Source organism: Hemibagrus wyckioides, linkage group LG15 (assembly GCF_019097595.1).
Source record: "Hemibagrus wyckioides isolate EC202008001 linkage group LG15, SWU_Hwy_1.0, whole genome shotgun sequence".
Classification (NCBI taxonomy): domain Eukaryota; kingdom Metazoa; phylum Chordata; class Actinopteri; order Siluriformes; family Bagridae; genus Hemibagrus; species Hemibagrus wyckioides.
In genome coordinates this window covers 11,750,864-11,763,451 of record NC_080724.1, presented here as the reverse complement: position 1 = coordinate 11,763,451, position 12,588 = coordinate 11,750,864, and the positions used below count along the sequence as shown (strand labels likewise).

General features: G+C 40.6%; 1 protein-coding gene across 2 annotated transcripts in view; it reads right to left on the bottom strand.

Annotated features, from left to right (window-relative positions):
• The window catches only part of scube3 (signal peptide, CUB domain, EGF-like 3), a 79,183-nt gene that overhangs the window by 45,236 nt on the left and 21,359 nt on the right, over positions 1 to 12,588 (bottom strand). For both annotated transcript variants that reach the window (XM_058410519.1, XM_058410520.1), the window contains exons 2-3: positions 8,856 to 8,978; positions 5,326 to 5,451 (exon numbers count right to left, since the gene is read on the bottom strand). In XM_058410519.1, coding sequence (XP_058266502.1) covers positions 5,326 to 5,451; positions 8,856 to 8,978 — 249 coding nt within the window. The remainder of the gene's footprint in view (positions 1 to 5,325; positions 5,452 to 8,855; positions 8,979 to 12,588) is intronic.

The window sequence follows — 12,588 nt, the reverse complement described above, 5'->3', positions numbered from 1 at the left end:
TTCTCTTCCAAAATAAACTGTATATAGTTCATTTTTATTTCATTAATCCAAACACACACACACACACAGGTCAGTAACCTCATCTGATCAAAATGAGGTCACAAAAGACCCCCAGGCTTCTGACAATAATTTGATTTATCGTCCACACCTCAGTCCAAGTCTGCGGCCCTCGAACTGCCTCCTCGATCATTTAATAACGGTTTAATCTCAAACAATTTGATCTGTTGAAATAACCCCTCTTTCTCAATTATGCTAGAAATCGGCGTATCAAAGAATAACCGAGAAGTGTAACGTGAGACAAAGAGAATAAATTTTATGAAGCAAGAACCATCTGGAGAACAAGGATCATTCATTTCCTCATAAGCAGATGAAAGTAATCGATGAAAAATGACCCGTGTTAGAAGAGTCACGAACACAAAACACAGAGGAGAGCAGTTCAAAGATCAATGACTTAACGAGCAGCTGTTAAACTCCAGCCTGGACATCGGACTCTCTCTCTCTCTCTCTCTCTTGCTCACACACTTCTAAATGAGCCGTCGGCTCGGCGGATCACGTCCCCTCATCACTCGGCTCCTACAGAGGCCTGTGCTATGTGATGGAGGCGGCTGGCGGCCAAAGCTAATATTTTGAAAAGGAAAGGGATTCTGGCTAGTGCTCAGGTTATTTGCACTTAAAAGTTTTTCTTTTTGCGAAAACTCTCTGGAGAGGAACGAAAATGTAATCAACTTTAAAAGACTGCCTCAGAGCTGAAAAATGAAACTTCGTCTTTCTGTCTGTCTTTTATGCTCTCTCTCTCTCTCTCTCTCTCTCTCTCTCTCTCACACACACACACACACACTATAATGCAGATTATTTCATCAGCATGTCTGATATTTCTGGATTAGTGTGAGGTTTTATCGTAGGTGTTCAGTAATCAGTGTCGATCGAAGGGAAACTGATCTCTGATCAGAACGTGCACAATTTGACAAGAAAATGCTAGTGGGAAAAAATTATTCATGTTCACAAGTAAAGTTTAAATTGAAATTGAGTTAAATTGGCATAGTGTCAAAATGGTATTAAATTCTAAAAGAAAGCTAGAAGTAATTTTAAAAATGTATTAATTAATTATAACAGTTGTGTTAAAGAATAACAGAACACGGCAGCCCCGACGTCAACACTCTGGTCAGTGGTTGCTGATATTTAATATTAGCGTAAAACTAGCTAAACGATAAATTCAGGGAGATTAGCATTGTGTCTCGGTCCTGTTCTGCATACTGGAGTTGGTGATGTACACCGGCTCCCTGCCTCTTTATTACAGGCTTACTTTCACACTGATAAATCCAATCACGCTTCATTCCATCAGTTATTAAATCACTGGGAGCGCAGGTATTACACAGCAGCCAGGATTCCCAATTCACTGAAGATAACTCCGTCACCCAGCTGAACTTCACACTGCGCCAGGAGAACAAATTGATTTCAGAGTATAACTTGAACCTTGAACCATGTTCATTTAAAAAAGCCTCAAGTTCACGTTGAACGAATGGTTTCTTTGTCTTTATATTTGACCGCATAAAAGAAAAAAAGAAACCTCATGTCCCACAGCATCCCAGTCTGGATGTCCACCTTTAGTCTCAACCAGATGCCCTGAAGCTTTCAGCTGAGCTTTCTAAACACGGACCAAACCCAACAGATTGCTGAATAACGCAGTCACGCTGATCTGTTCAGGACACCATTCAAACATACTTTTACACATTTACTCACATCTCAGAGAAACTACTGTGGATAATCCAATGGTGGGGATGTTTTTAGGAGGTGGAAGGAAACTGATGGATGTAGAGGAAACCCAGATGGACTTGATGTAAACTCAGTATTGAACTCAGTATTGAATTGGGGATCAGTGACAGCCTGTCTACTCAGTTTCACAAGGAATTTGTAGCAAATCCATACGGTTTTGTCTGCCATCACCCCAATCACCACTCAGAAGGAATTTCCTCTGGGTATTGTACCAAAAACAATGAAATAAATAAATAAATAAATAAACACTATTTTATGTGGTTATTGTGTGTGTGCTTCTAAAACAAGAAAAGCCTTATCCAAAACTTAAGACCAAAGTGAGATCCATACCCAGTTCCTATAAGAGGAGCGCACCCTCCCATTAACATGTTTGCACTTTTAATTTGTAGGCTTTTAGAAACTACACCGTTCTTGACGTGCCAGTAAATGAAGCGCTGGTCCACAAATATTTAGCCACACACCTCTGCAAAGAAGGCAAGCAGAAATAATGACATGGATAAACACTGCGCTGGCTTCAACCTGGCTTTCAAGGAGGAAAGCAGAAAAGCTCTAAAGAAGACAGAACCTCCGAAAGAGCTGACCAAAGGCTTAGCTGTCTCAACACTAATCCAAAGATTCACCCTTAAAAACAGGACTCGCTCTTTCAATGGCTCGAGGGAAGGGCACGGGTAAAGCCAAATCCAAACAAACAGAATAAAGTCTTTCCTGACAAGATTAAAGGATTTTTTACTTTTCCTCTTTCCACTGAAAAAAATGAGAGCCCATGGAAACGAGGAGTCAGCCGAGGCGAGTATTTTTAGCCGTGCTTTAGAGCTTGAGATGGCCAGATCTTCACAAAAAGTCAGTTTAAAGCAGGATGGGGCCTAATGCCACAGCTTAGAGCTTTACAACGTCACATCTAAATTGCTGTGTATATAACAGAAATAGGTTTACTGATGGGCGAAGATGGGGGAGGCAAAACAACCAAGGAAAATATATAACACACATACATCACACATTTATCAAAGATGACACTGTTTATGCCGTCGGCTTATCCAGTTTGGAGAGACACATGGGAACAGCTTCAGGTCTGTTTTATAGGAACCTGAACGTCCAAGTAAAGTCACATGGGTGAAAACTGACATATTGCCGCATCAACTTTATGAACATTATGGTTCGGGGTTGAAGTCATTGGTTCCAAATTCACATCATACAATTTCATAACAACCATGTCACATTCCTTGTATAAAAGTCATAAACTTTTAACAAAAATATGTCTGCTCAGTGCACTCCTCCAGGGTTTCAAGGTTGAGCACATTTTTATAACAATTAATTGATTATCTTAAACACCACCACACCGTTCTGCTGCGTTGACGATTTCAGAATCTTATTTAACAAATCCTAATGGGTCTCGTAAACTATCAGTGCTGTAAAACTGGCTTGCCTGCTCCTGTTTGCAGGGATAATGTTTTTAAAAGGTCGCCTCTCATCACTGGCTGCGTCCAAAACCACATATCAATGAAAGAAATTGAATGGCAAAATTCTGCACTGCTGTAGGTTTACCTGTTACCACAAAATAAGGTTCAGGGTACAGATTTAAAGCCTTAAAAACTTCAAATACTTGGAGATGGAATGAATCATTTAGAACCCTCAAGAAAAAGCAAAAAGAGTCTACTTGAAAGTTCTGAAGGTATCTAGGTGTCTTTGGTGTATTTTGTGTATATTGAAGGTTCTGGTGTATTTTTTGTGTATTTTGAAGGTTCTGATGGAATCTTAAGGTCTATTGGTGAGTCTTTTGGTCAAAAAATGAAGGTTTTGAATGAATCTGTCTGTTTTCTCTGAGATGGTGTCTTTTAGTGTTTCTTGAAGATTGTGAAGAGTTCTAGGTGTCTTTGGTGAGTTTTTTGGTGTCTTTTGGTGCGTTTGAAGTAATCTTTGTGATTCATTCCACCAACATGAAGTGAGAAGAGTCTAGTTGAATACTAGAAGTTTTTAAACAGTGGAAATGGATCAACACCAAATTAAAATCTGGTCAGTGGTGGTTGTCCCACTGGTCTATAGGTTGTTCCTTTGGGGGGAAAATTGAGCAACAATTGTTCTACAGTCAGGAATTGTACACCTTCGATGTGACTTACTGTATGTTAGATATATATATCGTCATTAGACTGGATTCCAAACCCTCAGACCTAGTGTTCCTGGCAGACACTCCAGATCCATTGTCACCCCAGGATAAAGTCCTAACAGAAGACGATTCAACTCTCATTAAGCTGAACACATCCTCAGACCCTTGCTACACTTGTCTGTGGACAAGTGGAAGAAAGGTTTTCAAAGGAAATTTTTATCTTTTCTGACACATCATCAGCTTTGTGCACAGATTCAAACCTGCCTAATGAATCAATTTAAATGTAAATATTTCATTAACAGGAACAAGACTCCTGCATGATCCCCAATCATCTTTGTTTTAGGGTACATTCTGGGCAACAAGGGTAAGTGCGAGCTTTGATTCCAGATGGCACAGGCAGATAAGAGAAATCAATTTGCAAAGCTGCTTATTTATTCGGCCTTGTTGCTGTCAGCTCAGATGTGACCAGCACAAAATGCTTCAATTGAGTACCAACAAGAGGGACATAAAATAAACAAGCCACACTCGCAGATATCAAAGGAGGCCTGTAGGTGGGCCAAAGAATCCGAGATAACAAATTACACGCCTGTCCAACACGGTCACAAATGAGCTCCACCGGGGCCAGTCAGGATAAATGAACTGAAACGAAGCACTGCCATTGCAAGCGAGTGCTGAGCGCGAACAGGAGATCAAATGATTGCAGAAGAGAGCTCTTTGCGAGTATTAGATTACTTTGTGTTCCTGATGATAAAGATCAGTTAGAAAAGGCTTTAAGAGGGACTATGTGTTCCACAAGCCTGTGCCTGCAATCCAAAAGTCTGAGAACAAGCCCTGTTCAGTTGTATGATTATATTTAAAGAGCTCATTAAAAGCACAATAAGTACGATTTAGAGCCAAACAGACTGGAACACAGCGAGCAGAAGTGACTAAAGATTTGTAATGATGTGGGAGATAAAGAAACAATTCTCTTATGCAGACCACACCGTTGTCTCTAATGTTATTGCTTCAAGGGAAATTATCCGCATTATCCATAAAGAGCGAAAGAGAGTAAGAGAGAGAGGAGTAGAGAGAGGGAGGGAGAATAATAAAACAACACGATTACACATAAAACATTCACTTTTGTTTGGTTATTTGCATGCGCTCGTTCTGCTTTCAGTTAAAGATCTGAAGTCACTTACTCAGTTACATAACCCCAATCTGAATCGCACATGGAAGCTGTGTTTAGATTGACATTGCTAATCTGGAACATTCAGTTAGTAAATGTAGCAGAAATGCACTTGCAGAGTCCAAACACACACTCGAAGAAATGACACTGTGCTCCATGTGTGCTTAGCTGGACACAGGGGCACCAGGAAAGGACCAATTATTGTTATATGATTTTATTCAGAGCAAGTCCAAATCGGAAGGTGCAGAGATGAGACACACAGATGGACACAGATACACAGACTAACCCAGGCAGTTGTGGCCATCGTGTGCTAGACGGAAACCATCGTAGCATGTGCACCGGTAGTTCCCTGGGATGTTGATGCACTCGTGGACGCATCCTCCGTTATATTCGGTCCCACACTCGTCTATGTCTGCAGAAGGACACAGAAAGAAGAAAAGACATAATTAGCATAAAGATGATTTAATATATATATTTTTGTACATCTGTATACTCTGGATTCACCCAGAAGACAACCAGTTTGATTCGCCTTGACTTGCTTTCTTCCTTGCCACCGTCTCTAAGTGTTTCCTCTTCACCATGATGTCTAGCAACTTGACAGATTTCATTATTATTATTTTTTTTTAATAGAACCGAGATGCATTCTGCAGGGTGCCTTTTCTTTTCCTAAGAGACAAAACCATTCATTTAAACCAGAAACTGCAACTTCAGTGAGAGATATATGAAAACTTAAGAATGAGAAAACACTGCTGAGTAATGAGAGTAAACACTAACAAGGAAAAACAAGCCTGATATATATACAGCCGCTAATAGATGTAGAACCAGATACCATGAGGGTTTTGTAGCTGTTTACTCCAGTATGTTGTACTGACCTGAATGAAATAGTTAAGAAAATAAAGATGGTGATTTAAATCACAGAGGACATTCCTGGTTAATGACTGAGATGTGAACTACATTGGGTTTTCACCCTCCAAAAAAACAAGGTCAGTTGATTAGCTACACTAAAATACCCCAAGTGTGAATCAGTGCACAATCCTGAGTGTATTCCCTCCTGGCTTCCAGTGTTCCCAGGATAGACTTGTGGTCTGGTCACTGGTGCCCTGATCAGGATAAAGTGTGTACTGACATGTGTTGACACATTCATGACACCTTTCCAAACTTCTGCTAATTTACCAGCATTCTGATGTCAGAACAGTTGTGCTATGGCAGAAGGCCATCATTTTCTCCAAGAGTGCAGTCAAGCAACTCTGGAACCCTTCCACACTGCAGTCATCCAAGAACTGTTCTTTATGTTACCAACCCAAGTGAAGTTTGTTAGATAAACAATGGATGGTTGACTGGACCTACATCTCCGTGCTCAGGAGCAGAGCTTACTCAAAAAACCTTGCAATCCAAAAAAAGGTCAAACTGGTAGATCACTTTTGCTAGTTGTTAAGTGTTGGTCAATGGAAACAGTTTCTGCTGCTAAGGCAACTGAGTCAATCCATGTACACCTAAAGAAGTTTCTTCACCTAAACTGCATTGGTGTCAACTTGATCACTCATGTAACAATCTTGAGCAAACTTGCTTGCAATTTGATACGATTGTGTGACTATAAAATATCACAAATGTCCAAATTCTCAACTAATCACTGGTATGTCGAAGATCCAATGTCAAATTCCAAGAGAACATACTTGGACTTGCTGTCTGTTTCCTTTCACCACTCCTGTTGCATCAGTATCATTTACTGTAGCAGTGTACAGTAGGACAACATGGGCAGACCGTCATTGTGTCTGTGGCAAAGGCAGCACCCAGGCTGGATGTTGTTCTAAATCAGCAAAATGGTGGCTGGTCTGAACCACAGCAGTACCTTCAACTGTTCTGAAGCGAAGCACAGTTCCCGGCACAGGGAGGTGGATTTCAGTTTAGCTGGTAAACTGAAACCTAACAGTTGAAATAACACAAGAGCTTTTTAAGTGTTCTGCTCCACTAGGTGGAAATTTTTTCTTCTCTACAGGGTCAGGAACATGCAGGCCATCCCCTCTCGTTTGCCGCCCAATTGAGCACTAATTATCCAGACTCCCCTGGCGCCCTTTGCTGAGTTTGCCTGTTAAGGAGTGTCCAATTCATGTTTGCCATTCCTGGGCAAATCTCTTCTTCTTCTTCTTCTCTGCCTTCTCATCAGTCTAAGACAAAGACCCCATAACAGCTAGGTTTGTAAAAACAACAACAATTTATCTTTTGTGACTTTTCAGCATTGAAAACTTCTTAAATTGGAGCTGATCGTCAAGATGATTAACTGTGTCTAGGAAGTCACCCTGGTAGCAAACATTTCTGGAAAATCAGCAATGTCCACTCACTAAAAAGGCATTTTGTTCAGTCATTCTGAAACTCACACCATAAATCAAAAGATGACGCCGGGGCTCTAACACCGGGTCAGAGCGGTCGAGGGCCGAGGGCTACAGTCACTACTCTCTCAGCTCTCATTCATTACAATCACCCTGTTTACATGCCATTACTCAGAAACAGACAGATGCAGCTGTTTAAATTTATTGTTTTTCATCCAAGTGTTTTTAATGAAGGAACCTTTGCACCACTGCAACGTCTTTAGTGTACATCACTGTTGCTCCATTTCTGATAATTCTTTGTATTTGTTCAGTCTTTTTGAATTAAGCTCCGGTAGAAAGCTCTGGAAGGATGAGGATTCACTGAGTTTATTTCCTTAATCTGAAACACAACAAAAAGCAAATGTCACATCCAAGCTTAAGGCATTAACACTGATCCCGGGTCAGTACAGAGTGTAGGCCGTCCAGTATACAAACAGTCCCGAGTTTGCTGGCCCTGCAAGGTTTTGCCTGGGGCGACTGCAGACAGAGAGAGTTATTTGGAGAACCGAGTCAGCCAGACAAACACAGTGGCCTCTTACACCGCACGCGCCCTCTCTCCTTTCCTCAAATCTCAGCGGACGTCCTCTCATAACTGGCAGTCCGCCCGCAAAGTTTTACTCAACATCCAAGCCTTTTTCTACTTTTATGACTTAGTTCATGTCCTCATTTATAATGCTTATAACATTCATGGCAGGCAGCCACCAGCAAGCCGAAGGCCAAAAGGCAGGAGATCAGGAGTGAAAGCCGGAATGTTAATGGGACAAGGTGAAAATTGTCTAAGTGATATAACTGAGAGATAGATGAGCATTCTGAAGAGCTTCAGATCCAGAGAGAGAAAAACACAGCCTGTGGGTCTCAGTGTCCTCCTGCTGAGGATCACATCGCCGCCTGTTTGGCAGCATTTGCAGACGAACCCTAAACAATCACTAAACATGTGTAAGAAATTTCCTGCTCAATCACATGAGTAGTGGATAAATCTAAATAAAATCTTTTCATAAGTGTTCACTTGATCCTGTGACTGTGGTCCCTAATGTGTTACTGTGAGCTCAGATATGCATCACATAGATACACACACACCAGCATGGGGTAGTTAAAGGTAATGAATGCTCTAACAAATCATACAAACTACAAATAAAGAAAGCTTTACAGGTTTGCTATATGCTTTCCAGAAGTCTAGGTCTACTGCCAAGATCTCAAACAACTAATGCAAATTTGTCAAATTGCATTTAAACGATTCACTCTTTAACAATATGTACAAAAAATGTTCCTAAATGTGCCTGAAGGTTTCATCTAGGTTAAAAATTTTACACAAAACCCACAACAGAATCATTTCAGAACATATTAAATACAACCTGTTTAGAATCATTAACTATTAATCAAATGAAAGCATGAATGATTTTTAGATGAATTCTGATTGGTCAGAAGATGATTCATCAGTCAGCATCCGTACCTTCACAGTGCTTTCCATCTCCTTTATAACCGGACTTGCAGATGCACTTGTACGATCTGAATGTGTTCTGGCATATAGCATCAATGCTGCAGTTGTCCGTGGTCTCTACACACTCGTCCACATCTGGAGAGAGAGAGAGAGAGAGAGAGAGAGAATGAACAGAATTAATGTATAGTTTATGGATGATACCAGGATGCAGAAGGTTTAATCATTTGGTGTACAGGAGTGGAGGAGTACTGATGAGAAACTGATGAGAAACTGATGAGTCCCACAACACATTCAAAGGAGCATAACATCATGACAAGTAACTGCTATTGGTATTGCTTATGGGGGCATGGCCTCTTTTCTTATTTAAATGAAGCCAAGATTAAAAGCTAAAATGTAACGCAAACTAGCTAGATGCAAATTAAATAATACTCTAATCTGAGTTAAATTTGGTTGGTTGATTGTCAGGGTATGTGCTAGGTTACATATTAGCTTTGTTCTCAGTTCAGATTAGCAAAGCAAGCTAAATATACTAGCTACAAATGTTCACCAGTGGCACCAATGATCTCTTCTACTTCTCTTTTTTCTTAATAATGTTTCTATGCACATTTAATTAGAGGCTACAGTATAACAGGAGATAGGAAGTGCAGAGCAAAGGGTCTATAGAAATGCTGGACACCATGTGCCACAGAATCAGTTTGAGAAATGATTTGATTTCAGCAGATAGTTTGGATTTGCTGCTTTACCGTTGTTTTGTCATACCAGATTTCCCTAGAATTGAGAAAATCTCAATGCAAGTATTGCATACAGATATTTTTCATGCTTTGTATCACCTCAACAAGTGATTAAAGAAAATGTCTTTCATACTTAACATGCAATAAACGTCAAAGTGCATGGCAAGAACTATTTTCTCCCTGAGTAACAACCAATGTTGTATCTTCTCTTTTTATCATTTCCTGTAAAGACCTTCCCTCTCATCTCTTTATCTTCCCGTGAAGTCTAGTTCCCGTCACCACAGAGTGACTGAGTAAACTCAACGGTATTCTTGCTGCCTCCAGCTGCACCATTTAAAACCAGCACATCAAGCACAAGCCAATATCTGCCTCAGATCTCTTCAGGCCTGGATGCGCTAAGCTGATTGCCCTGTCGTGATGATCTGGCATTGATTTGGGGGTTAAAAGGAAAATCCCATTGCTGCTTCGTACCTGAAAGCATGTGCAAAGACACAGCTGCACGATGAACAAGTTAGCAGGAGATTCACGTCTCTGTCTTTACTTAAACGCAACAACAAACAATTTTGCTGTTAGCTATAATAGAAACAGACATGGCTCTAATCTGGCAGGCTAATCAGAAAGGAATGTCGATTGCAAATTACCTCTCTTTTTTTGTATGACATTTGTGGCGTCACATTAAGAAAGTCTTTGCCGGTTCAGACACATAAAGACAGACCAACAGATGAAAGTGTTTAACCTGAGAAATGACTGCTGAGTGTTTATCATTACAGGAGCAGCTACCTGTCACTTTTAATACTGCCCTTCTTTTCTTTTGTACAAAAGCATGGCAAGGTTTTCCCCCGAAACTCTATAACCTCTTCACAAGGGCATCCAAGGAATTTTGGACAAAGGGATGAGGAAAGGAAATCAGCCTGACCAACTAGAACAAGCCTGAACAACAAGAACCAGTCTGACCAAGTAGAACCAGTCTGACTAACTAGAAACAGCCCGAACAACTAAAACAAGTCTGACCAACAAGAACCAGCCTGGCCAACTAGAAACAGTCTGACAACAAGAACCAGCCTGGCCAACTAGAAACAGTCTGAACAACAAGAACTCCCCTAGCAAACTAGAAACAGCCAAAACAGCTAGAACCAGTATGACCAACAAGAAGCAGCCTGACCAACTAGAAACAGCCAGAACAACTAGAACCAATCTGACAAACTCGAACTAGCCTGACCATCTACAACCAACATGACCAACTACAACCAGCCTGACCAACTAGAACCAACCTGACCAACCAGACTGACAAACCAGCTCAAACCAGCTTGTATGAACTCTTCTAATACTATGAAAACAAATAGACATGACAAGGCTAGAACCAGTTTAAACAGCTGTAAGTAGTCTGACCAGCCAGAACCAACCTAACAACTGGAATCATCCTAACCATCTAGACCAAACAGCCTAAGAAATCCCGAAATCCTTCTAGTCCCTCCAGCTGGAACCAACCCATTAGTGAACAAAACCTCACTGATATCATCAAACCAAACAGACCTGAAAAGCTAACACCAGCCTGGTCAGTGAGAACCAACCTGTGACTAGCTGAGGATGATAACTAGTCAAAACCAACTAACTGTTCCAGACTCTCTCTCTTTTTTCACCTTCCAGTTGCTTACAGATAATGTGATTGCCTAGCTTAACCTACTTTAAACTTAAGTGCCACCAGATTCACAACCAACCTCTTCACAGCTGATCTTAATAATCCATACAGATTCGTACGGATCTGTATTTTTTCCACACCACTACAAAGATGACTAGCTGGATTAGAGTCATGTAGGGTGAAGGCAGTGGCTCTGGAGCTAGCAGACTTATATATTCCCCTAATGTAAAGTGCATTTGATGTAAAACTGTTTACATTGTGTGGCTTTTAGAGTACTGTACTGAGTGTATCTCCAGAGCGCTTGAGTCCCACGGACATGTCAGAGAAAGACTCAAACTGAGGAGTAATGCATCTTCACTTGGTGGTGCAGTAAGAAAATATTGGGGGTTACAGAAAGCTAACTCATACAGATACAGACCACAGTTACTTTTTTTGAGCTGGTCAATTTCTCAAATTAGCTAAAAAGCTAAAAAAAAAAACCTCACCAAGATTTATTGTTTTAGCACAGCCGATTATGCTTGCTTCAAGAGTTTACGGTGCATTTATTGGCTTCATCCCACTGCAACCCCTTACATTTATGGCGTTCAGCAGACTCCCTTATCCAGAGCACTTTTTATCTTATCACAATAATCTTATTTATACAACTAAGCAATTAAGGGCCTTGCTCAAGAACACAGTGGTGGCAGCTAGTGGTTCTGGGATTCAAACTTGCAACCTTCTGATCAGTAGCCCAACACCTTAACCACTGACACTTCCAAAAGAAAACAATAATGAGCTTTTGGAAGCTCTGAAGCTCTGGAAGATCTTTGTCTTACATCAGAACAAACATACAGCCAACAAGAGATGCCCAATTAATCAACTTTTACAGCAAAACTGAAGAAACAGGCAATTTGATCCGCAAGGCTAATGAAGGCTAATTTGCTTAGCTGTGGCCAAAGGCAAAAATTCTGCTTCCAGATGATTACAGGTTCAGATCAGACCCAAAAGAGAAATCCAGCTGAATCACTGACTGTCCTTCAAGCAGCAGAATAACACTTTATTAATAACGTTTTAAGGTTCGACTGAAAATTGAATCTGAAGACAAATAATTACTGGTGAAGGAAAGTGATTTCCGTACAGCATTCAAAGCAAAAAGCCAAAAAAAAGTCGACTGAAAATGCTTTTTTCACAGAGCAAATAAACATGTCGGCATTAATCTGTCTGAAAGTGGGCTTTTAAGAACATTCCTCTGACATTTTAAAAGAGAGAGAGAGGAGAAAAAAAATGCTCAGGCTAAGTAACGCATGCCTAGAAATTGACTCATGCGGCTTCTTTTTTTCCCTCTTTCCTCTGTGCTCTATAAACAGCACACATAATTTTTACACAATATCAATAA